Source organism: Cebidichthys violaceus, unplaced genomic scaffold, assembly GCF_023349555.1.
Source record: "Cebidichthys violaceus isolate CVI_PGR_0920_01 unplaced genomic scaffold, fCebVio1.0.p SCAF_77, whole genome shotgun sequence".
Taxonomy (NCBI): domain Eukaryota; kingdom Metazoa; phylum Chordata; class Actinopteri; order Perciformes; family Stichaeidae; genus Cebidichthys; species Cebidichthys violaceus.
The window spans coordinates 744,486-769,415 of NW_027176961.1; the positions used below are offsets into that span (position 1 = coordinate 744,486).

At 45.9% G+C, this 24,930-nt stretch overlaps 3 protein-coding genes across 10 annotated transcripts in view; 2 read left to right on the forward strand and 1 right to left on the reverse strand.

Annotated features, from left to right (window-relative positions):
• Positions 1 to 801: 801 nt before the first annotated feature.
• Positions 802 to 7,271, reverse strand: srp54 (signal recognition particle 54). 2 transcript variants are annotated; one of them, XM_068737241.1, is made up of 17 exons: positions 7,183 to 7,271; positions 6,075 to 6,202; positions 5,847 to 5,940; positions 5,646 to 5,737; positions 5,435 to 5,519; positions 5,094 to 5,198; positions 4,912 to 4,978; positions 4,153 to 4,210; positions 3,698 to 3,848; positions 3,397 to 3,545; positions 3,209 to 3,309; positions 2,786 to 2,872; positions 2,601 to 2,674; positions 1,880 to 1,988; positions 1,620 to 1,790; positions 1,429 to 1,524; positions 802 to 1,341 (listed from the first exon to the last, which is right to left on the reverse strand). In XM_068737241.1, exons 3-17 carry the CDS (start codon positions 5,922 to 5,924, stop codon positions 1,250 to 1,252), a joined length of 1,515 nt encoding a protein of 504 aa, XP_068593342.1. In that variant the 5' UTR covers positions 5,925 to 5,940; positions 6,075 to 6,202; positions 7,183 to 7,271; the 3' UTR covers positions 802 to 1,249. The 2 variants fall into 2 exon arrangements, with proteins under 2 accessions (XP_068593342.1, XP_068593341.1); XM_068737240.1 differs by having other exon boundaries at positions 5,847 to 5,944.
• A 407-nt stretch (positions 7,272 to 7,678) lies between these two features.
• On the forward strand, positions 7,679 to 10,621 carry zgc:109986 (uncharacterized protein LOC553566 homolog). 2 transcript variants are annotated; one of them, XM_068737229.1, is made up of 8 exons: positions 7,679 to 7,984; positions 8,370 to 8,491; positions 8,589 to 8,727; positions 8,814 to 8,935; positions 9,246 to 9,356; positions 9,461 to 9,567; positions 10,127 to 10,217; positions 10,419 to 10,621. In XM_068737229.1, the coding sequence occupies exons 1-8, from the start codon at positions 7,888 to 7,890 to the stop codon at positions 10,533 to 10,535; spliced, it is 906 nt and encodes a 301-aa protein (XP_068593330.1). In that variant the 5' UTR covers positions 7,679 to 7,887; the 3' UTR covers positions 10,536 to 10,621. The 2 variants fall into 2 exon arrangements, with proteins under 2 accessions (XP_068593330.1, XP_068593331.1); XM_068737230.1 differs by having other exon boundaries at positions 10,422 to 10,621.
• A 1,018-nt stretch (positions 10,622 to 11,639) lies between these two features.
• baz1a (bromodomain adjacent to zinc finger domain, 1A) overlaps positions 11,640 to 24,930 on the forward strand; it is an 18,404-nt gene continuing 5,113 nt past the window's right edge. Inside the window, exons 1-26 of one of the 6 annotated variants that reach the window (XM_068737215.1) lie at positions 11,640 to 12,264; positions 13,682 to 13,960; positions 14,057 to 14,179; positions 14,355 to 14,462; positions 14,586 to 14,673; positions 14,842 to 14,964; positions 15,184 to 15,369; positions 15,791 to 15,886; positions 15,971 to 16,109; positions 16,421 to 16,552; positions 16,739 to 17,059; positions 17,100 to 17,337; positions 18,323 to 18,424; positions 18,506 to 18,576; positions 18,707 to 18,798; positions 18,892 to 19,151; positions 19,253 to 19,473; positions 19,880 to 20,010; positions 20,131 to 20,276; positions 20,370 to 20,536; positions 20,711 to 20,782; positions 20,970 to 21,052; positions 21,291 to 21,455; positions 21,551 to 21,786; positions 21,869 to 21,991; positions 22,508 to 22,683. In XM_068737215.1, the coding sequence (XP_068593316.1) occupies positions 12,152 to 12,264; positions 13,682 to 13,960; positions 14,057 to 14,179; positions 14,355 to 14,462; positions 14,586 to 14,673; positions 14,842 to 14,964; positions 15,184 to 15,369; positions 15,791 to 15,886; positions 15,971 to 16,109; positions 16,421 to 16,552; positions 16,739 to 17,059; positions 17,100 to 17,337; positions 18,323 to 18,424; positions 18,506 to 18,576; positions 18,707 to 18,798; positions 18,892 to 19,151; positions 19,253 to 19,473; positions 19,880 to 20,010; positions 20,131 to 20,276; positions 20,370 to 20,536; positions 20,711 to 20,782; positions 20,970 to 21,052; positions 21,291 to 21,455; positions 21,551 to 21,786; positions 21,869 to 21,991; positions 22,508 to 22,683 (3,991 nt within the window). In that variant the 5' untranslated portion in view covers positions 11,640 to 12,151. The remainder of the gene's footprint in view (positions 12,265 to 13,681; positions 13,961 to 14,056; positions 14,180 to 14,354; positions 14,463 to 14,585; positions 14,674 to 14,841; positions 14,965 to 15,183; positions 15,370 to 15,790; positions 15,887 to 15,970; positions 16,110 to 16,420; positions 16,553 to 16,738; positions 17,060 to 17,099; positions 17,338 to 18,322; positions 18,425 to 18,505; positions 18,577 to 18,706; positions 18,799 to 18,891; positions 19,152 to 19,252; positions 19,474 to 19,879; positions 20,011 to 20,130; positions 20,277 to 20,369; positions 20,537 to 20,710; positions 20,783 to 20,969; positions 21,053 to 21,290; positions 21,456 to 21,550; positions 21,787 to 21,868; positions 21,992 to 22,507; positions 22,684 to 24,930) is intronic. The other 5 variants (XM_068737216.1, XM_068737218.1, XM_068737217.1 and 2 more) reach the window with 5 other exon arrangements.

A 24,930-nucleotide genomic window follows, 5' to 3' on the forward strand; every position in this document is an offset into this window, starting at 1 on the left:
GTATATATATATATAATTATCTAATAATTTAGTAGTTTACAGGATATTCAACCTTTGATCCGTTATAATAGACTGAATACGTCACAGGGTTTCTTATCTAAAGGTCATAAAGTAGTTTAGGAATACGAGACTTGAGTTTACAGATAATAAAACTCATAGTTTATGTACTACTAACCTCACTGCAGTAGTACTAACTTCACATGGAGTTTAGTCGTCTCACTCGTGTTCTTGTTTCTTCTCACTTCATTTCGTTCTCTGGTGTTTCATAGAATACATTCAACAAACAGTACGATCGTCTCTGATCACCGATCAATAAAGCTTCAGAGGTGTGTGTGAAGTGGTCTACGTCCAGATCCAGGTCCAGGTCCAGGTCTATGTCCAGGTCCAGGTCTACGTCCACAGTGAGTCATCGTCTCCAGAGAGGATCTTTGGAGCCTCACCCACAGCAGACACATTCAATAAGTACTCTGTTATAGTACCATTTAGAGGTAGTTGTACTTCTCTTGATTACATCCATTATACTTCTACTATACTACATGTCAGGAGTACTTTTTACTACATCATGTTTCTGTGAACTTTGTAGATTATAATGAATGTTTTATTATGAATGAACATAAAAGTGACACATTAATGGATTCATAATTAGAATATAATACAGTATGTTATACAGTTATACAGCATAGTGAGTATGATGTACTTTAAGAATACTGTTGTACTTTAACATGAACATAGAAAATACTTTTAACTTGGTTTCATAATTTTAATTGAATTAAAAACATGAGAACGAAATAAAACGTCATGTTTAAAATGTTTGATACAAATGTTTATTATCTGACAAAAATACTGTCACTAACTAACATCATCTTCATCATCCTCTTCATCATCATGTGGCCTCTTCTCATCCAATCAGGACTCTCTGCTCCGTTTAAATCTTATACATAAACATCTTTTACACAATTAAATTAATGAGAAACAACCAGCTCCTCCTCCTCCTCCTTTAAAAGGAACAGTCCAATGTGTTTCAGATGTTTAAAAAGAGGAACTGCTCCTTTAAATCATTTCTTCTTCTGGTGTTTTTATAAAAGCAGCAGCCGACAGAACAGAACAATTCAAACATCCTGCTTTTATTTGTAGTCTCTTTACACTTCCTGCTCTCCCTCTCTCTAAGCCCCGCCCCCTTGACCTGTACCTGTCAGGAGGCGGGGCTACAGGTTGTTGTTATGTGTGAAGGCAGCCGATTGGTCGGTGGTCACATGTTGTTAAATCCCATCATGCCCTTCATGTTGCCGGCGGCTCCCTGCTGGAACTGACGCATCATCGACTGAAGACCGGCCATCCCACCTTCAAAATAAAAGCTTGTTCATTATTACATGTTCTGTATTATTACGCGTTAATAATCTTGTGGACCATCAGTAAACCAGGTCTCACCCATGTGGTGCAGGACTCTGGGGTCCATCATCTTGGCCATCTGCTGGTTCAGTTTGGCCATCTGAGACGGGTTCACGTTCTTTGACATGTCGCCTCCTTTAAGACAAAAACACAGACATCAGAGTCCTCCACGGCCCCTCATGGTCCCCCACAGTCCAGTCCTCCACAGTCCTCATGTCCCCCACCCCTACCTTTAAAGAGTCCCTTGATGCCCCCCATCTTCTTCACCATCTGGGCGAACTTGGTGTACTGAGTCAGCAGCTCCTGGACGTCTCTGGTGGCGACTCCAGACCCTCGAGCGACTCTCTGGATCCTGTTGGGCATCTTACTGAAGAGCTTAGCTCCGTCTTTACTGTCCAGCTCTGGGAGGGACAGACAGACCGTGAACCTGTGTGTGTGTGTGTGTGTGTGTGTGTGTGTGTGTGTGTGTGTGTGTGTGTGTGTGTGTTACCCTGGTCGTTCATGCTGTCCATGATGGTCATCAGTTTCTTCAGTCGGGCCATCGACTCCTGTTCATTTCCTTTACTCATGAAGTCTGTACCGAACCCAGGAATCATCCCCTGAACCACAGACAGAGAGAGACAGACAGGTAGAGAGACAGACAGGTAGAGAGAGAGAGACAGACAGGTAGAGAGACACACAGGTAGAGAGACAAACAGGTAGAGAGAGAGACAGGTAGAGACAGACAGGTAAAGAGACAGGGAGAGAGAGAGACAGACAGAGAGACAGACAGACAGACAGGTAGAGAGAGAGACAGGTAGAGACAGATAGGTAGAGAGAGACAGGGAGAGAGAGACAGGTAGAGAGAGAGACAGACAGAGAGAGAGAGAGACACACACACACATACAGGTAGAGAGACAGACAGACAGACAGGTAGAGAGACAGACAGACAGGTAGAGAGACAGGTAAAGAGAGAGAGAGAGAGAGAGAGAGAGGTAGAGAGACAGACAGACAGGTAAAGAGAGAGAGAGAGAGGTAGAGAGACAGACAGACAGGTAGAGAGAGAGACAGGGAGAGAGAGAGACAGGTGTAGAGAGACAGACAAGTAGAGAGACAGGTAGAGAGAGACAGACAGACAGACTCCGTTATAAACCTGTGACATCATGTGACTACTCTGTTTCTAGGTCACATGACTGGAGAGTGTGAGCAGTTGAAGTGTAAAGCGTGTTCACCATGATCTGTCCGAAGGGCCCCATCTTCATGATGTTCTGGAACTGCTCGTACATGTCTCTGAGGGTGAACTGACCTGGAGGGGACAGAGGTTCCTCTTTAACATAATAAAGGTAAAGAAAGTGTCCTTCCTCACCGTGTTTCCTCTTTAACATAATAAAAAGGTAAAGAAAGTGTCCTTCCTCACCGTGTTTCAGTTTGTCGATCAGTTCCTCGTTGTCGTCCAGTTTCAGTTCGTTCACTCTGTCGATTAAACCCTCGATGTCTCCCATTCCTGACAGGAAAAGGAGGAGTTACTGATGACATCACCAGGTGCTTTTACAATATGCTAAATCATGTGTCCTCGTTTCCTCTCTCCTCACTTAACCCAGAAATCACAGAGGAGGAGAGAGGAGGAGAGAGGAGGCTTCTGGAGGTGGTGAGAGCGAGTGAACTGAATTAATAGTAAAAATAAAAGTCGTCATAAAATACAGAGTTGGAACAAAAAGATCAGCTGATCATCTTTAACTGAAGTCTCTAGAAAGGCGTCTCATTGGTTGAATCCCTGCTGCCTCGCCTCCTCTCTCCTCTCTCCTACGTGGTGATAGATGTGTACTAAGAGAATAATCACCGAGCAGTTTGCTGATGAACGGCTGAGTCTTAAAGGGCTCGAAGTCGTCGATGTGTTCTCCCGTTCCGATGAAGATGATCGGACTCCTGGTAGCCGCCACACTGACAGGAAACAGTAGAAGAAGAACAGCGTCAGGAAACGCTGGTCACTGTGACATCGCACGGTGCTGTGACATCACACGGCCTTACGCGCTCAGAGCTCCTCCTCCTTTGGCGTGCCCGTCCAGTTTGGTGACGATCACCGACGCCACGTCCACTTTGTCCTTGAAGGCCTTCGCCTGAGACTCACAGGCCTGACCGATGGAGGCGTCCATCACGTACACGATGTTGTCCGGTTGCTGTGGATACACAGGTAGAGAGAAGCATCGGGGGGGTGAAACACTGACAGGTACCCGACGCGGCCCGCTTCACACCCCTTCAGTCAGACCAGATATCGATATATGGAGGTGCGTTCAGGTGCTACGGGGTTCAGGTGCGTTCAGGGACTCACCACAGCGTTGGAGACTTGCAGCATCTCCTCAAACAGAGAGTCTTCCTGTTTGTGTCGTCCACTCGTGTCCACGATGATGATCTCAAAGTTCTCTCCTTTGAACTTCTCGACTCCCTCGGCAGCAATCACCACTGGGTCCATCTCTGTGTAACTATACACACACACACACACACACACACACACACACACACACACACACACACACACACACACACACACACACACACAGGTCACACACACAAACAGGTGAGACACACACACACACACACACGTGAGACACACACACAAACACACACACACAGGTGAGACACACACACACACACACACGTGAGACACACACACACACACACACACACACACACACACACACACACACACACACACACACACACACACACACACACACACACACACACACACACACACACACACACAGCGTGGCCTCTGTGACTCACCTGCCGTAGAACGGGATCCTGGCTTTGGTAGCGTTCTGTTTCAGCTGATCAAAGGCACCTGAGAAGAGACAGAAGATTTAAATACCGGAAAAAGTACTGGAAGCGTTGTGTGAGGTGACTGAAAGGAGTTGAAGCGTTGTGTGAGGTGACTGAAAGGAGCTGAAGCGTTGTGTGAGGTGACTGAAAGGAGCTGAAGCGTTGTGTGAGGTGACTGAAAGGAGTTGAAGCGTTGTGTGAGGTGACTGAAAGGAGCTGAAGCGTTGTGTGAGGTGATTGAAAGGAGCTGAAGCATTGTGTGAGGTGACTGAAAGGAGTTGAAGCGTTGTGTGAGGTGACTGAAAGGAGCTGAAGCGTTGTGTGAGGTGACTGAAAGGAGTTGAAGCGTTGTGTGAGGTGATTGAAAGGAGCTGAAGCATTGTGTGAGGTGACTGAAAGGAGTTGAAGCGTTGTGTGAGGTGACTGAAAGGAGCTGAAGCGTTGTGTGAGGTGACTGAAAGGAGCTAAAGCGTTGTGTGAGGTGACTGAAAGGAGCTGAAGCGTTGTGTGAGGTGACTGAAAGGAGCTGAAGCATTGTGTGAGGTGATTGAAAGGAGTTGAAGCATTGTGTGAGGTGATTGAAAGGAGTTGAAGCGTTGTGTGAGGTGACTGAAAGGAGCTGCAGTGTTGTGTGAGGTGACTGAAAGGAGCTGAAGTGTTGTGTGAGGTGACTGAAAGGAGCTGAAGTGTTGTGTGAGGTGACTAATAGGAGTTGAAGCGTACCAGCTCTGAAGGTGTCGGCACAGATCAGGCAGGTCTTCCAGCCCTTCCTTTGGTAATAATAGGCCAGCTGCAGGAAACAAAGCACACAGTTTGACAAAACTAGAATGCAAACAACACCACTACAGGGGGCGGGGTCTGTCTACACAGGGGGCGGAGTTATGTTTCAGAATGTGTGATGTCACCTTGGAGCAGGTTGTAGTTTTCCCACTGCCCTGCAGACCAACAAACATGATGACGTTGTTCTTTCCTTTTGTGGGAGTCCAGGCCTTCACACCGGGGTCCACCAGCTGGAGATACACACAGTATACACATACGATGTCGACATAATATACACAGTACACACACAGTATACACACATAATATACACAGTGGTTAATTCTCAGATTACAAAAACTAGAAGTTTAGGCAAATACACATGAATGTTTCAGGACTTTATATTACATGTGGCTCTTGTTTCTAAATGTTCTCAGTCCTGGTGAACTCATTCTTAGCTCCAGGACTCTTCCAGGTCTGAGGTTCTGACCTTGACGAGCTCCTTGAAGACGGCGTGTTGAATCATCCTCCTCTTGTTCAGACCTGAAGCCATCTCCTCCAGATCTATGGCAGCCCTGCAGGAACAAACCACAGACACACACAGAGAGACAGAGAGAGAGACAGAGACAGAGAGAACAGGGTTCAACCACAGCTGGACTTGACAGGACAGGACCAGGTCTAGATCCTGGATCAGGACTCACTTGACATTCTCTCTCAGCTGTTTGACCAGTTTGATGTTGACGTCGGCCTCCAAGAGGGCAGCACACACCTCCTTCAGCATGGCGTTCAGCACCTGGAACACAAACATCAGCGGTTTATTAATCCATGAATATTCTATATTAATTATCGGCCAATCAGAAACAGGGACATCGTCGGCCGCCGGTCACATGACGAGGTGTTACCTCCTCATTGATGATGGTGGCGTTGCTGAGAGACCTCAGCGCCGAGGTGATCTTCCTCCCGAGGTCGGCTAACACCATGATGACGTTCTGAGGTCTACCTGAAACACACGTGATGTCACAGCTCTGGTGATGTCATCAAAGCAACACCGACCTTCAGAAGCGATCATTAATAATCATGTTTATCACATGAGGAACATTGATCTTCATCAATAACATGACTGAGGTTACCTTGTCTCCCTGTGTGTGTGTGTATGTGTGTGCGTGTGTGGAGGAGAACCTCCTACTGAGCACGCTCAGTCAGTCAGCAGGTCAGCTGACAGGTGAAGGTCTCAGCAAGCAGCGACACACTTCCTGTTCTGAGGAGAGAAGAAGAAAAGTCAACCAATCAGCTGATGAGGTCTTCTTCATCCTCACCTCCTCTATTCACGGCTTAGCCCCACCCACAAGAGAGGAGAGAGGTGTCGAGGAGTCAAGGATAGAGGATCTCAGTCTGGTACACACACACACACACACACACACACACACACACACACACACACACACACACACACAATCATCATTCTTCTAAACTTTTTATTTGATAGTGCTCTAAGGTTTAGAACTACAGCTCCCACAATGCCTCTGGGGATACACAGTGGTGGTTACTGTTGCCATGGATACAGTGAGTCTGACTGATCTGAGATCTTTAATGATGATGTCATCATGTGCGTCATGAGGAAGACGTTCTCCATTGTGATGTAAAGCGGCCATGTTGTTTGTTTTGATGATAAACTAATGAAACTTTTATTTATTATTATTATTATTATAATACTTAAGGATTCATGAGGTCGTCTGACGTCAGACAATATAATCTATTTATAGTATTATTGATTAATGACGTCATTCAATCTAAAACAGAAACAATAACGATGATTTTAGGTTTAACATGTTTAAATGTTTACAGGATACAGATGAACTTCATGTAATCAATACATACATACATACATACATACATATTATCGATCAGTACGTTTCACAGACGTTATTGATCTCTGACGTGGACACGTTACATTGTATAGTTTCATCTTTTTAACCCGTGAAAACACAACAGAGTTCAGTCATTTAAAGCACGTCATCTCATCGATACATATTGATTAGTCATCGAGTATCAGTGTGAAAGAAGCGACAACATGTCGGCAGTTTACAGCGCTCCTCGGTGCTAACGTTAGCTTAGCATCTAGCCGTCCCCGTTGGCCCGGAGCAGAGCTAGCAGCTTACACCGTGTAGCTAACGGGCACATTAACGGGTGTTAAGGAACAGAGACACGTTACACGAAGAAGAATCGCTACCGACTTACCGACTGTCGGTGTGTTTGATCAAACATTCAGCTGGAAAACACCGGAAGTCTTCAGAGCAACGTCATCCAATCAGAACCGACCCGGAAACAATAACGGCGTCTTCTTCTTTTGCTCTGCATTTAACGGTAGATTTAAACACACTACTGCCACCTGCTGGACTCAGGAAAAGATTTCAAACAATTAATAATGATTATATATAATATATATATATATATATATATATATATATATATATATATATATATATATATATACTGTATACTGTATATATAGTATATAGTATACAGTTGTCCTTTCCTAACTCCTCATGAGCTCTCCTTCACATCTTTTCTAACGTCCTTTCCTAACCAGGAGAAGTGGTTAGGAGGAGACTACAGACCTCTACAGGCTCCAGACCTGTAGAGGTCCTCAGCAGTGGGTCTGAACTGTAAACGCGTTTGTCTCAATAAAGTTTTTCAAAATAAAAAACACAACTGCTTCCGAGGTGAGCTCTGATTCTTAAGGTGGTCTGAACACTTCACGAGGAGGAAGACGTTCAGACCGTAACGCTAAAGGTCCGACGTCACACTTGTTTTTAGACGTCACATTTGAATAGTGACGTCATCCGTACAGGTGATAGACAGACAGACAGATAGACTGATAGATAGACAGACTGACAGACAGACAGACAGGTAGACATACAGGTAGACAGGTACTTTATTAACATGAATTTATCTGAAGCAAAGTCAGAAATAAAGAAGCTGCTGAACGAAGTGAAGCCGAGTGACGTAGGCAGACTGATGACGTGGATCCGGAGCTCAGGTACACTCACCTGTTCACAGAGTTTATTATTGTTATTATTATTATTAATATTATTATTAGTAGTAGTACTGACTTTTCACCTGATAGAGGACTCACCTGTTCACCTGATAGAGGACTCACCTGTTCACCTGATAGAGGACTCACTTGTTCACCTGATAGAGGACTCACCTGTTCACCTGATAGAGGACTCACTTGTTCACCTGATAGAGGACTCACTTGTTCACCTGATAGAGGACTCACCTGTTCACCTGATAGAGGACTCACCTGTTCACCTGATAGAGGACTCACCTGTTCACCTGATAGAGGACTCACCTGTTCACCTGATAGAGGACTCACCTGTTCACCTGATAGAGGACTCACTTAATAATACTTCTTGTTTCTGCAGACGAGTTTGACGACTTTCTGTCAAACAATCAGACGAAAATTCTGCAGAACATCTCTGAAGATCTGAGAGGAATTCTTCCTCCGGATGCAATGTTGTCCTCTGAGAGTACTGCTTATAACAAGGTACTACTACTGTACTACTGTAGTTCTGATGATGATGATGAAGGTGTCAATGATGATGATGATGATGATGATGATGTCATTGATAATGGTGTCACAGATGCAGCAGTGCTCTCGGCCCACGGTCCACGTTGACAGCTTTCTCTATGATGAGGACCAGGTGGACTCTCTGTGTGAGGAGGGAACCATGAGTCGGTCCTACTGTCTCACCTGTGGATCCCACAGAACCGCCCCTCTGGGTCAGAACTCATCTTCACCTTCATCATCCCACACATGAGGTCTGTCACTTCTTCATCATCTTCATCCTCCTCTTCTTCCTCCTCAGACTTCATCTCTCACTCGTTCTCCATATTAGAGCTTCGGTTCCTGTTTGAGAACGTTCTTCCAGACCTGAGCGGTCGGCTGCTGGTGGACGTGGGCTCCAGACTGGGAGCTGTCCTGTACGGGGTCAGTGGAGAGCATGCTAACGTTCAGACATGTTAGCATGCTAACACACTAACATGCTAACACACTAACATGCTAACACACGAACACACTAACACACTAACACGCTAACACACTAACACGCTAACACACTAACATGCTATCACACTAACATGCTAACACACTAACATGCTAACATACTAACATGCTAATACACTAACATGCTAATACACTAACATGCTAATACACTAACATGCTAATACTAACATGGTAACAAGCTGACAGACAATGTACTAATGTGTGTGTGTGTGTGTGTGTGTGTGTGTGTCTCCAGGGTTACGTGTTCAGTTCTTCCTCTCAGCTGATTGGTTTAGAGATCAGTGAGGAGTTTGTTAAACTGCAGAAAAACATCCTTGAGAAATACAAGATGACGGATCGAATCCAGGTACACACACACACACACACACACACACACACACACACACACACACACACACACACACTCACTCACTCACACATAATAAACAGTAGAACTTTGTTCTCCTCCAGGTTCTCCACACTGACGTCCTCCTGCAGAATGTTCTGCTGCAGAAAGCAGACGTTCTCATCATGAACAACGTCTTTGAGTTCTTCATGGAACCCAGTGAACAAGTCAGGTACACACCTACACACACCTACACACACCTACACACACACACACACACACACACACACACACACACACACACACCTACACACACACACACACACACACACCCACCTACACACACACCCACCTACACACACACACACACACACACACACACACACACCCACACACACCTACACACACATCTACACACACACACACACACACACACACACACACACACCTACACACACACACCTACACACACACCTACACACACATCTACACACACACACCTACACACACACCTACACACACACACCTATACACACACACACACAAACACCTACACACCCACCTACACACACACACCTACACACACACACCTACACACACCTAAACACACCTACACCTACACACACCTAAACACACCTACACCTACACACACCTAAACACACCTACACCTACACCCACCTACACACACCTACACACACCTAAACACACATAATTGTATTATGAATAAAATGTTAATGAGATTTTGAATGAGGTTTTCACTTGTGTGTTTGTGTGCGTGTGTGTGTGTTCAGAGCGTGGAGGTTCATCATGGAGAACTTCAGGAAGAAAGGTTCTCTGCTGGTCTCTGTTCCCGGTCTACAGGAGAGTCTGAACAGTCTGCAGGTGAAGAGGTTAAAGTACATGAAGTATACGTTTACCCCTGACCCCTGTAGCTCCGCCCCTCCTCCTCCAGTTGCTGATGTCATGATAGCGTGATGACATCACAGGTGATGGAGACTGTGGGCGTGTCGGTGTGATGTCAGAGGTCTGGGTCTAGTGAGGCGGTGCAGGTTCAGGACTTGACCACTTCCTGTTTGTGTCCAGCAGGAACCGCTGCAGCCCGGCTGGGTGGAGGAGCTTCCTGTGGACCACGACGTGTACCTGGGCCAGGACTCGGACCCGGAGGCTCTGAGACAGATCCACCTGTACAGGGTCCTCTGATCCAGACCAGAGATCTGATAGGAGTCTTGCTGGTTCTGAACTATGTTCCTCTGTTTCACTTTCAATAAAGTTTTTTTTATCTTTTCTTTTGTTGACGTTTCTTTGAACCACAGAGTTCTGGAGGAATCCTCCGCTCTGATTGGCTGCTGCTGCTGTCATCCTTCTCAATGAATGTTAGTCCTTTAAGACCACAGGGGACCCTGTCTCTCTGAACCTACTGGTTCTAGACCCATCCACACCGGTCCAGACTGTATTATATATTATATATATTGTATGTTATATTTATTGTATGTTATATTTATTATATATTATATTTATTATGTATTATAGATTATATATTATAGATTATATTTATTATAGATTATATATTATAGATCATATTATAGATTATATTTATTATAGATTATATTTAATATATATTATTAATATTATTATTAATTATATTTCATTTCTACTTATTTTCTTCGTGTGTGGAACTCTCTGATGACGCATCGCCTCCTGCTGTCACTCACTCTGCGTCATCACGTCACAGCTTCCTGCCGCTCATTACTCTGACGTCAGCCGGGCCGTTTTCAAGGTAACAATTGGCTGGCAGCGGAGGAGCGGCGGGACGGCCGACCAATGGACGCCGAGGAGGAGAGTGGAGCCCCGCCCACTCCGTGAGGTGCGTTCACGTGCACACCACAGCTCGGAAATCAATTATTGAACATTATTATCAAGTATACTATATATATATAGATATATATATATATTTATTTATAAAGTGTATCATATGATTTATTTCTCTAACATGAGTTCGAACCTATTGATTTATGTAAATCAGGAGAGCTGACGTCATGAAACACCAAAGAAGAAGAAGAACAACAACAACAACAACAACAAACAGAATGGGTTTGATATCCAGAATATAACTTCTATATGAAGTTTATTTATTTGTTATTGTATTATTGTGTTTAAATGATAACTGTCATAAAGTCATGATGTCACACACTCTAGTACGGTAGGTGGCGGTAATGAACCTTACACGTTGGTTTGTAGTCCGCCAATAAACTGAAAGAAGAAGAAGAAGAAGAAGAAGAAGAAGAAGAAGAAGAAGAAGAAGAAGAAGAAGAAGAAGAAGAAGAAGAAGAAGAAGAAGAACTAGTAGAATAACAGGAACACTGAGATTTCCCAGCTCCGTGAGGGTCCGTGAAGGGAACGAAAACTTGGTCAACAAGCCGCTGGTGTTGAGCGGGACTACTTCTTCTTCTTCTTCTCCGGGACTTTGTACCGGGGGATTAACCGTCCAGCGCTACACGGTACTCGGTGAAGTCCACCGGAGACGTGTTAGTACCGTGTTTGTACCGAGTTAGTACCGGGTTTGTACCTGGTTTGTACCGGGTTTGTACCGGTAGAGTCGGTGAACCTCGCGGCGCCATGTGGGCAGATTAACGGACTCCTAACAAAAGACCCGCGAGGCTGCTTCCGCGCGGCTTCTGCTCCGTTTCCCTCCGGTTCCCTCGTGAGACCGAACTTTTTTTTTTTTTTTTGTTACCTGCGGTCCGGTCCGGGGTCTCAGGTTCGGTTCTTTGTGACCCGGTTTCCCTCCTTTTTTGTTGTTGTTTAGTTTCAAAGAGATGCCGCTCCTCCACCGGAAAGCCTTCGTCCGGCAGAGACCTCCAGCAGACCTGAGACCAGAAGAGGAGGTCTTCCTCTGCAAGATCACCCACGAGATCTTCAGGAGCTACGAGTGAGTACCTGTCTCACACCTGTCCGAAACCTGTCCCTCGCCTGTCCTAGACCAGTTCCTCACCTGTCCTAGACCAGTCCTACACCTGACCCTCACCTGTCCTAGTCCTGTCCCTCACCTGTCCTAGACCATTCCTACACCTGTCCCAGACTTGTCCTAGACCACTCCTACACTTGTCCCACACCTGTCCTAGACCTGTCCCCACCTGTCCTAGACCTGTCCACACCTGTCCTAGACCTGTTCCCACCTGTCCTGAATTTAAAAGTGGTCTCAGCTGATGAACAGGTGAACGTCTCCATCCAGAGTCTCACACAGGTAGCTTGTTGTTTCTGGTGGACAGGTGTAATGTTAGCTAGCTAACAAGCTAACAGTTAGCTAGCTAACAGCGTTAGTCGGTAGCTGAGTGGGACGGGCTTGCTGCCACTGAGACTGTGACTCAGCAGGTTTTTAGTTATTACACTCTACTGTGAGGTTTATAGTTATTACACTATACTGTCAGGTTTATAGTTATTACACTCTACTGTCAGGTTTATAGTTATTACACTATACTGTCAGGTTTATAGTTATTACACTCTACTGTTATTACACTTTACTGTCAGGTTTATAGTTATTATACTCTACTGTTATTACACTATACTGTCAGGTTTATAGTTATTACACTATACTGTTATTACACTTTACTGTCAGGTTTATAGTTATTACACTCTACTGTTATTACACTCTACTGTCAGGTTTATAGTTATTACACTCTACTGTCAGGTTTTTAGTTATTACACTCTACTGTCAGGTTTATAGTTATTACACTCTACTGTCAGGTTTATAGTTATTACACTCTACTGTCAGGTTTATAGTTATTACACTCTACTGTCAGGTTTATAGTTATTACACTCTACTGTCAGGTTTATAGTTATTACACTATACTGTGAGGTTTATAGTTATTACACTCTACTGTTATTACACTTTACTGTCAGGTTTATAGTTATTACACTCTACTGTCAGGTTTATAGTTATTATACTATACTGTCAGGTTTATAGTTATTATACTATACTGTCAGGTTTATAGTAGTGATGGTTTCTTCAGAAGGGGGGCAACTCTGGGAACGCATCCTGAAACTACAGAGGTGTGGGGGGGGTGGGGGAGGAAAGGAAGGAGTTCAGTCACAATAGGCTGAAGAAGAGGGGAGGGATCGGGTCAAGGGAGCACGTGGTGGGGCGGTTACATGGGATGAGGACCTAGTTAGTGGAGAGGGGGGAGGGAGGGAGAGGTTAGCAGTAGAACAGCGTCTAGTGAAGATAACATCCAGCTGGTAGGAGGAGAAGAGGAGAGGTAAAGGTCAAAGGAGGAGTGGAACTCCTCAGTGAGTTCTTTGAGAGGACCATCCTGTGTAACAGTCTCTCCTCCCTCCTCTCTCCTCAGTGAGTTCTTCGAGAGGACCATCCTGTGTAACAGTCTGGTGTGGAGCTGCTGTCTGACGGGTCGTGCTGGTCTTACCTACCTGGAGGCGGTGGAGAGCGAGCGGAGAGCCTCCGTGAGCCTTCAGACCTTCTCCAGGTCTCTGCTGGTCCCTCTGCTCCACCTGGCCTCTCTGAGCCACCGCTGCAGACTGACGGAGCTCTGTGAGGACGTCTACACCTTCAGCAAGGACCGCTTTTTCCCCGGGGAGACGGTGGACGTGGTGGGACGCAACGGGGCCAGGTACGGGGGGGGGGGGGGTAATGTTCTTATTATGATGATAACTCTGGATGTGAGAGAGTAATAATAAAGTGTGTGTGTGTGTGCGCGCGCGCGCAGACATGTGTGTGAGATCCTCCAGGTCCTCTCTCCTCACTCCAGCACTAACGGACGTCCCAAAGCAGCCGAGGACACCATCGTCATCAGTGACAGCGACGAGGAGGTCAAAGCACAGGTCAATGGGTCAGTAGGTCCTCATGGAGTCTAGCCCCGGTGCATTGTGGGTAATCTAGGCAAAGAATGTTTGGAATATAAAATAGGATTTCTGTTCCTCTAAAAGTGTGTGTGTGTGTGTGTGTGTGTGTGTGTGTGTGTGTGTGTGTGTGTGTGTGTGTGTGTGTGTGTGTGTGTGTCTCAGCAGGAAGAAGAGGAAGAAGCCTCTGAGTCCGTCAGTGTTTAAATACTCCGTGAGGATGATGAAGGCCGAACACACGGAGCCGTTCACTGTGAAAGCCAATCAGATCAGGTGAGAGGAGGTGACATCATCCATACCGTCTGTCTGCTGTGTGTGAACAGACAGACAGGCTGCTCGTCACGTGACTGAGTGACTGAGTGACTGAATGACTGAATGTCTCTCTCTGATGTTCAGTCGCAGGAAGACCAGCGTGTCCAAAGAGAGACTGAAGCTTCTGTTCAAACAACACTGTGAACCTCACAATGGAACCATCGTCCTCAAGGTGACAACCACACACACACACACACACACACACACACACACACACACACACACACACACACACACACACACACACACACACACACACACACATATATACACTGTATATACATACTTCTCATGATGGCATGCCACTTCCTGTGTGCTGATGTCACTTCCTGTCTCTCAGCCCTCCACAGTGATGAAGTACCGGCTGTCTGAACAATCCTTCTCTCAGTTCTTCCCTGATGAGCCCCCCCTCTTCCCCTTCAGCCCCCCCTCTAAAGGAGGAGGGCGGGGCTCACCTGGACAGGTGAGTGATGATGATGATGATGTGAGGAAGAGTTCATACATCGGATCAGTTTAATGTGACATTTCTAGTGTTTGTACTTCATGTTATTGATCAGTAATACAAGTGTAGTTTAAGTAGTAGTAGAAGTATTTAGTATACGTGTATATAAGGGTACGTAGTAGTGTGTGAAGCAGTATAAATATTTAGAGTGTGTGTGTGTGTGTGTGTGTGTATACGTAGTATAAGTACACAATGTGTCTACAGGCGAGCTCGTCGCTCATCAAAGCGGCAGCCGAGGAGAAGCTGAAGCTGCTGCAGCAGAAGGAGGACAGAGAGAGGATAAAGGAGGAGCAGAGGAGGAGGTTTGAGGAGGAGAAACAGAAGAGGAGGCAGGAGAAGGAGCTCAGGAAGCTGGAGATGGACAGGGTGAGGTTTAGATTTATAATAAAGATTATAATATGTATTATTAATAATATATTATATTTATAATTAATAACAATGACATTAATATCATTTATTATTATAAATAATGATGATTATAATATTTATTAATGATTATTTATTAATAATAAATATTATTATATTTATTATTATTATATTTATTATAAATAATACATATTATTATATTTATTATTATTAATGATTATTATATTTATTATATATATTACATATTATATTTATTATTATTATATTTATTATTAATGATTATTATATGTATTATAAATAATACATATATTTATTATTAATGATTATAATATTTATTAATAATACATATATTTATTATTAATGATTATTATTATATTTATTATTATTAATGTATTATTCTACGTTTGGTGGTGATGTTCAGGAACGAGAGAAGCTGAAGGAGGAGAAGAAGAAATACGCTGAGCGACTGAAACTGTGGAACAAGCCTCGAGAAGACATGGAGTGTGAAGACCTGAAGGTCAGTGAACGCACCACAGAGCTGTCTGTCTGCTCTGTAGAGAGACGGGTTATTCATCCACAATGTATGTGCTGGTTCCACCAGGATCTGCCCAGTCCGGTTCCAGTGAAGACCCGTCTTCCGGCCCAGCTCTTTGGTGAAGCTCTGATGGTTCTGGAGTTCTTGAGGGCCTTTGGAGAGGTCTTTCACCTGAAGGACGAGTTCCCCGATGGACTCTCTCTGGGTTAGAACTCCTCACAGCTAGACCAGGACCCTGTGGGTCCTTTCACAGTCCACTGGGTTAGAACTCCTCACAGCTAGACCAGGACCCTGTGGGTCCTTTCACAGTCCACTGGGTTAGAACTCCTCACAACTAGACCAGGACCCTGTGGGTCCACTCGGGTCCTGTGTTAGTGTTTTAAAGTGGAACCCAACACATGTTCTGTATAAGTCCATTCACCATGGGTTCTTCAAGACGTTCTAAGGTCTCACTGGTTAGAGATTAATGTGGATTTCTAGGTTCTCTGACAGTCCGTCCCGTCTGTCTCTCCACAGAGGTTCTGGAGGAGGCTCTGGTGGGTTCAGATCCTGAGGGTCCTCTCTGTGAATTGCTGTTCTTCTTCCTGTCGGCCATCTTTCAGGCTCTGGACGAAGAGCAGGAGGACATAGCTAAAGAGCAGGCTGAAGGTCTGATACACTTACATACGTACTCATTCTAGTGTGTGTATAACGTGTGTGTGTGTGTGTGTGTGTGTGTGTGTGTGTGTGTGTATGTATATATAATGTGTGTGTGTGTGTGTGTGTGTGTGTGTATAACGTGTGTGTGTGTGTGTGTATAACATGTGTATACTTTGTGCTGTTGTCTATGTGCAGACCTGTCGGAGGCTCTGGATGATGACTGTGATGCCACCCAGTCTGCGCTCAGTGCCGTCGCCTCATTGGCTGCCTCGTGGTCTCAGCTGCACCAGGGCTGTGGTCTAAAGCAGTTGGACCTGGACAGCTGCACCCTCTCAGAGATCCTCCGGCTGCACATCTTGGCGTCCGGCGCCGACTGTTACCACGGAAACGCCAAGTTCCGCTACCAGAAGCAGGGCGGGTTCACGCCGATAGACGACCCGTGTGTGGAGCTACGATTGGCCGAGCCGGCGCTGCTGAAGAGACTGACGAACACCTCTGTGTACGACCTCACGGCAGGTTAGTTAATGATTGGTTATTGACGTGTCGTTGTGTTTAGAGGAGAAGCTGAGGATCCTACAGGCTCTAGAAGTGTATTGGCGTGTTATTGACGTGTCGGTGACGTGTTTAGAGGAGAAGCTGAGGATCCTACAGGCTTTGGCGGGGAAGCTGCTGACGTTGGCCTCCAGCAGAGACCTGATAGAAGACTGTGTGGAGGATCAGAGATCAGCTAGACAGGAACTGAGAGAAATCAGAGCTGAACAACACCGCAGAGGCAGAGAGGAGGCAGCACACAGGTACACTATGTACATACAGGTATACACTCAGGTACACTATGTACACACAGATATATACACACACAGGTACACTATGTACACACAGGTACACACACACACAGGTACACTATGTACACACAGGTATACACACACACAGGTGCACTATGTACACACAGGTATATACACACACACACACACACACAGGTACACTATGTACACACAGGTATATACACACACACACACACACACAGGTACACTATGTACACACAGGTATACACACACAGGTACACTATGTACACACAGGTATACACACACACACACAGGTACACTATGTACACACAGGTACACTATGCACACACAGGTATACACACAGGTACACACACACACAGGTACACTATGTACACACAGGTATACACACACACAGGTGCACTATGTACACACAGGTATATACACACACACACACACACACAGGTACACTATGTACACACAGGTATACACACACAGGTACACTATGTACACACAGGTATACACACACACACACAGGTACACTATGTACACACAGGTACACTATGCACACACAGGTATACACACAGGTATACACACACAGGTACACTATGTACACACAGGTATATACACACACACACACACACAGGTACACTATGTACACACAGGTATACACACAGGTACACTATGTACACACAGGTACACTATGCACACATAGGTATACACACACACACACACACACACACACACACACAGGTATACACACACACACACAGGTATACACACACAGGTACACTATGTACACACAGGTATATACACACACACACAGGTACACTATGTACACACAGGTATACACACACACAGATACACTATGTATAGACACACACACCGGTACACACAGGTATACACACACAGGTACACTATGTACACACAGGTACACTATGTACGTGGGTTTGAACACAACGATGAATTGAAACAGTTCTAATCGTCTTTTCCTTTTCAGGGTCCGTGTCCGTAAAGAGGAGAAGCTGAGGGAGCAGGAGATGAGGCTGAAGAAGGAGAGACTGAGGGAGCAGGAAGTGAAGGGAGGACTCAACATCAACAGGTACGACTCATCATGTGTCTCCTTGATTGATTCCTTCATCAGTCACTAGAAAAGTTGTGAACATGTTGTCTGTGTCTGTAGTGAGACTCCTGTAGACCTCACTGAGGAAGACGAGGAGCAGAACTCTTCACCCAACAAGAAGAAGATGAAGGGTAAAAAATACGGGAAATCTCAACTCTCTCCTCCTTTCTGCTGAGTCATGAGTGTCTCCTCTTTTCTGCTGAGTCGTGAGTGTCTCCTCCTCTTTTCTGCTGAGTCGTGAGTGTCTCCTGTCTCCTCCAGCTAAAGTCAACCAGAGAGATGACCCTAGGACCTCTGACTCTAAACCCCCATCGTGCCCCCCCGGCGCCCTGAGTGCAGAGGAGCAGGAGAAGGTCAGGAACATGATGTTTTGTTTAATGTATAAATGAGGACAGTTAACTCCGTAGACTCGGAGTGATCGTAGCGTCTCCTTCTTTGTGCCGCAGGTTCAAGAGCTGCAGGAGCGAATCCAGAAGGCAGCGGCCTGCACCTGCCTGCTGCCGCTGGGCCGAGACCGGCTGTACCGCCGCTACTGGCTCCTCCCCTCAGCCTCTGCCCTGTTCGTAGAGGACGACTGCTTCGGCCTGACAGAGGACATGCTGCGTCCACAGCCCACACCTGCACAGGACGCCACGGCCAAGATGGAGGACGAGGAGGCGGTCCAGAAGGAGGAGGAGGAGGTCAAGGACGAGCCCGCCGAGGGGAGGTGGGTTATTTTGGTCCCGTTTGTTTTTAATTTTAGGAGCTCAGGTGTTCAGACAGCGTTTCTAATTATGATTAAAAAAAAAAACACATCCTCCTGGACAGTGCTGGCTCAAGCCCCGCCCCCCTCCACACCTGTGGGCCGCCAGTGAAACGTCTCAACCAATGGTTCTTCTACACCTCAGTGGAGGAGGTGGATCAGCTGATCGAGGCTCTGAACCCCCGAGGTCACAGAGAGAGCGGCCTGAAGGAGGCGCTGCTGCAGGAGAGAGACAGACTGACACACCTGCTGCAGAACTGTGACAGGAACAAGTACAGTTACACAGGTACGTGTACTCAAGTACATGTACACAGGTACAAGTACATACACACAGGTAGACGGGTACCTACACACAGGTACCTACACACTGGTACACACACATACTGGTACATACACACTGGTACATACACACTGGTAGACGGTACATACACACTGGTACACACACACTGGTACATACCCACTGGTACATACCCACTGGTAGACGGTACATACACACTGGTACACACACACACACACACACACACTGGTACACACACACACACACACACACACTGGTACACACACACACTGGTACATACACACTGGTAGACGGGTACCTACACACTGGTACCTACACACTGGTACGTCTATAAACTGGAGAATATTCACACGGGTAAATTACCTGTAATCACTCACCTGTCCGGTTTGTCCAGATGATCTGGAGTCGTCTCGATCTGTCCCAGAATGCACCTCTGCAGCTGAGACTCTGATGGAGGGGAGACTGAGAGACCTGCTGTTGGACATAGAGGACCGAATCCACCAGGGAACCCTGGGAACCCTGAAGGTACTCGCGCACGCACGCACGCACGCACGCACACACACACACCTGGTGAACACAGAGAACCAGACACAGCAGGTAACCTCACACTCACCTGTTTATCTCTCTCTCTCCGTCTGTGCTCAGGTGATGGACAGACAGGTGTGGCGCTCAGCGCTGGAAGCTGGAAACTACGAGCTGCTGTGTTTTGACGGCAGAGAGAGCGGAGGGATGAATGGACGAGTGGAACCCATGGAGGTGGACTCACCTGTCCACCTGAGAGCCAGAGACAGGTACACAGACGCACAGCTGAAGATATGACTTGATGGATTTCAAGCTGACAGGCTCCTCCTCCTCAGAACCACCGTTTATGACCCTGTTGACAGATGTGTCTTTGACAGGCTACAGGAGTTGAGGTCGGGCAGCGTGGTGGCGGCGAGCAGCAGCGGCGGCGGGACTCCTCAGCTGGTCGGCAGCTCGGTACGAATCCTGGCTCAGGCCCTGACTCACATTGAGCAAGGCATCGAGAGGCGCTTCATCAAAGCTCCGCTGGGTGAGTCCTATGATCAGACTGTAAGACTGATACAAATACACAGGAGAAGTTTACCGCTCATCACGTTCATGACAGACAGATGATGTGATATGTGAACAGTCTGTAGTCCTCTTCATGACCATCTACTTGTTCTACAGGTCAGAGTATGTTTACATGTTCTCTGGTTCTTCACAGGAGACGAAGACTCAAAGAAAGACCAGAAGAACAAGAGGAACAAGAAGAAGGACGAGGACCAGGCCAGTGATGGTAGGACTTCCTGTTTAAGGACAGACTCTAAAACGATTATTTATATTAATATTAAGTCTCTCAGTAGAATCATATTCTGGTCTGACCTCATTAACAGCTGTGAAGAGTTTCAAGTCAGCAGAAAACTCACTGTCTCTCTCTGTCCGTCTGTCTGTCTGTCTCTCTCTGTCTGTCCGTCTGTCTTCAGACGGCAGTGACAGCGGTCGGGTCACTAAGACCGTGTTGGAGCGATGGAGGGAGTCTCTTCAGATCTGCTCAAGTCTGTCTCAGGTCAGAAAAAACCCTCATTATTTTTAATTTTCTTGTATCGAAAAACATTTGGTTTCTCTTCCAACACTTTTAATAACAATGTGAGTCTGTCAGTGGAGAAAACAAACACTTTTATATGTTTCAGTTGGTAAAGTTCACATTGTCTCTGCTGGACACGTTGGACACTGGAGTAGCTGTTATTCTATGAGATACTGTGGTGTGTTTATTGTGGGTTTGACATGCTGATGTTTGTGTCCAGGTGTTTGTCCACCTCTCCAGTCTGGAGAGAAGTGTCCTCTGGTCTCGCTCCATCCTCAATGCTCGCTGTCGCATCTGCAGACGCAAAGGAGACGCCGACAACATGCTGCTGTGTGACAGCTGTGATCGAGGACACCACACCCACTGTCTGAGGCCCCGGCTCAAGGTACGCTAACCACACCCACTGTTTGAGGCCCCGCCGCTAGGCTCTGTATTAGCATCATGCTAACATTAAACAAAATGTTATCTGCTTGTCTTTAGTCGGTTCCAGAAGGGGACTGGTTCTGTCCAGACTGTCGACCCAAACAGAGATCAAGTCGCCTCCCGTCTCGTCAACGTTCTTCTATTGATGAGGAAGAGGAGGAGCTAGAAGAGGAAGAAGAAGAGGAGGAGGAGTCGGAGGAAGAAGAAGAAGAGTCGGAGGAAGAAGAGTCAGAGGATGAGGAGGAGGAGGAGGAGGAGGAGGAGGAGGAGGAGGAAGAAGCAGCAGTAGTGAGGTAAGTGTGGAAATATTCCACCTTGTCTATTTACTGTGAGATCAGTCTCAAACAGCAGCTTCTTCTCTCTAAATCTCTGCAGAACCAAGAAAAACCTGGCCCCGCCCCCTAAAGGCAAGGGTCAACAGGCCACGCCCAAAGGTCAACCGGCCACTGCCAAGAACAGCACCCCCGCCTCAGCAGGGAAAAACGCATCGGCCTCCAAGTCAGTACCTGTTGTAGACTTGCTCCCAGTTTACTGTAGACCCTGATCCAGGATTACTGTAGACCTGAACCCGGTTTACTGTAGACCCTGCTCCCAGTTTACTGTAGACCCGATCCCAGTTTACTGTAGACCCTGCTCACGGTTTACTGTAGACCTGATCCAGGTTTACTGTAGACCCGATCCCAATTTACTGTAGACCCGATCCCAGTTTACTGTAGACCCTGCTCCCAGTTTACTGTAGACCCGATCCCGGTTTACTATAGACCCGATCCCAGTTTCCTGTAGACCCTGCTCTTGGCTTACTGTAGACCCTGCTCCCGGTTTACTGTAGACCCGATCCCGGTTTACTGTAGACCCGATCCCAGTTTACTATAGACCCGATCTCAGTTTACTGTAGATCCTGCTCACGGTTTACTGTAGACCCGATCCAGGTTTACTGTAGACCCTGATCCCAGTTTACTATAGACCCGATCCCAGTTTACTGTAGCTCTAATTCCCGATTCTATCCAATCACAGGTCCTCAGGTAAGAAGGCCACACCCCCCACTGTGAAGGCCAACATGTCTGCAGGTAAAGCTCCGCCCCGTTCCGGGAGTCGGGTCAGCGCCCGCCTGAGCCACGAGATCCTGGCACCAAATGGCAACACCAAAACCTCACTGGGTCAAACTGAGCCCCGCAAGAAACCACCAACAGGTAAACAACCAATCAACAGGTAAACACCTGCTGACAGGTTAACAACCAATCAACAAGTAAACGCCTGCTGACAGGTTAACAACCAATCAACAAGTAAACACCTGACAGGTTAACAACCAATCAACAGGTAAACACCTGCTGACAGGTTAACAACCAATCAATCAACAGTTGACGCTTGGCTTTGCAGATGTTAGTTCCTGCCTGTAGGTCTGAGAAGATGAACCAGACGATGATCAGAGTCCTGAAGCAGCACGGGGGACTGAGTGATATGCGTCCTCTATGACATATTTTATTTTATATGAGTTCTTTGCTGAGGGTTGCTCTGTTGAATCCCCGAGGACAACGAGCAGGGAGTCTGGGTGTTTGTGCTCCATGTGGTTGATCTGCTCAGCCAGGTGTTTGTGCTCCTCACTCACCTGAGGACGTAGACACCAGAATGAACGAGGAGAACTCCTGCGGTGAATGAACTGGTTTACAGTCTAAGAGTGTTTCTAAGTGAGAGCTGCATGGTTCCTTCAACACTGTGACATCCATACACCAACCGTCGTTCATATAGAAGCAGATTCCTCCTCGACCTCGTTTTCCCAGGACAGAACCGTTACGCGGTCCGCTCGGATAAGTTGGAAGCCCGGCAGGTGTAGTGCACTGTCCGGGATGTGCTCTCCGAGCCAGGGTTCAGTGAAGCACAGGGCGGCGGATCTGCTAAAGTCTGTGTTGGATCTATTGAGGAGCAGCAGCTCATCCGTTTTGTTGACAGGAGCGCAGCTCTTAATCCCGCTGACTCAGTTTAAATGGGCGCTCCCGCTCGCTTCCCCAAGTGGCGTCTCTGGTAAATCCCGAGGAGAGCCGCTGCTCCTCCGACTAGAAGCTCTGTGAAGCTTTCTGGTTCAATGATAAACGGTTTGACCGGTGTACTGACAGATGTTTAAAAGTTCTCTCTGCTGAATGTTATCAGAGAGGGAGAGACAAACAAACAAACAGAATCAGTACGAGAGGGCGCCGTACCGAGGCTGCATCTTCATATTCTACACACCTGTTCTATTCCACACACCTGTTCTATTCTACACACCTGTTCTATTCTACACACCTGTTCTATTCTACACACCTGTTCTATTATAAACACCTGTTCTATTCTACACACCTGTTCTATTCTACACACCTGTTCTATTCCACACACCTGTTCTATTCTACACACCTGTTCTATTCCACACACCTGTTTTATTCTACACACCTGTTCTATTCTACACACCTGTTCTATTATAAACACCTGTTCTGTTCTATTCTACACACCTGTTCTATTATAAACACCTGTTTTATTCTACACACCTGTTCTATTATAAACACCTGTTCTGTTCTATTCTACACACCTGTTCTATTATAAACACCTGTTTTATTCTACACACCTGTTCTATTATAAACACCTGTTCTATTCTACACACCTGTTCTATTATAAACACCTGTTCTATTCTACACACCTGTTCTATTCTTCACACCTGTTCTATTCTACACACCTGTTCTATTCTACACACCTGTTCTATTATAAACACCTGTTCTATTCTTCACACCTGTTCTATTCTACACACCTGTTCTATTATAAACACCTGTTCTATTCTACACACCTGTTCTATTCTACACACCTGTTCTATTATAAACACCTGTTCTATTCTACACACCTGTTCTATTATAAACACCTGTTTTATTCTACACACCTGTTCTATTATAAACACCTGTTTTATTCTACACACCTGTTCTATTATAAACACCTGTTTTATTCTACACACCTGTTCTATTATAAACACCTGTTTTATTCTACACACCTGTTCTATTATAAACACCTGTTCTATTCTACACACCTGTTCTATTATAAACACCTGTTCTATTCTACACACCTGTTCTATTCTTCACACCTGTTCTATTCTACACACCTGTTCTATTATAAACACCTGTTCTATTCTACACACCTGTTCTATTATAAACACCTGTTCTATTCTACACACCTGTTCTATTATAAACACCTGTTCTATTCTACACACCTGTTCTATTCTTCACACCTGTTCTATTCTACACACCTGTTCTATTATAAACACCTGTTCTATTCTTCACACCTGTTCTATTCTACACACCTGTTCTATTATAAACACCTGTTCTATTCTACACACCTGTTCTATTCTACACACCTGTTCTATTATAAACACCTGTTCTATTCTACACACCTGTTCTATTATAAACACCTGTTTTATTCTACAC

Bases quoted from the DNA above. Each gene is read 5' to 3' on its own strand.
- zgc:109986 (XM_068737229.1), top strand. From the start codon at position 7,888: ATGAATTTATCTGAAGCAAAGTCAGAAATAAAGAAGCTGCTGAACGAA. The intron at 8,728-8,813 runs GTCAGAACTCAT...CTTCCTCCTCAG, and splicing joins CCACAGAACCGCCCCTCTGG to ACTTCATCTCTCACTCGTTC. The intron at 9,357-9,460 runs GTACACACACAC...GTTCTCCTCCAG, and splicing joins AGATGACGGATCGAATCCAG to GTTCTCCACACTGACGTCCT.
- srp54 (XM_068737241.1), bottom strand. From the start codon at position 5,924: ATGGTGTTAGCCGACCTCGGGAGGAAGATCACCTCGGCGCTGAGGTCT. The intron at 3,310-3,396 runs GTAAGGCCGTGT...GTTTCCTGTCAG, and splicing joins GGAGGAGGAGCTCTGAGCGC to TGTGGCGGCTACCAGGAGTC. The intron at 1,525-1,619 runs GTAGGGGTGGGG...TTTGTCTTAAAG, and splicing joins CATCAAGGGACTCTTTAAAG to GAGGCGACATGTCAAAGAAC.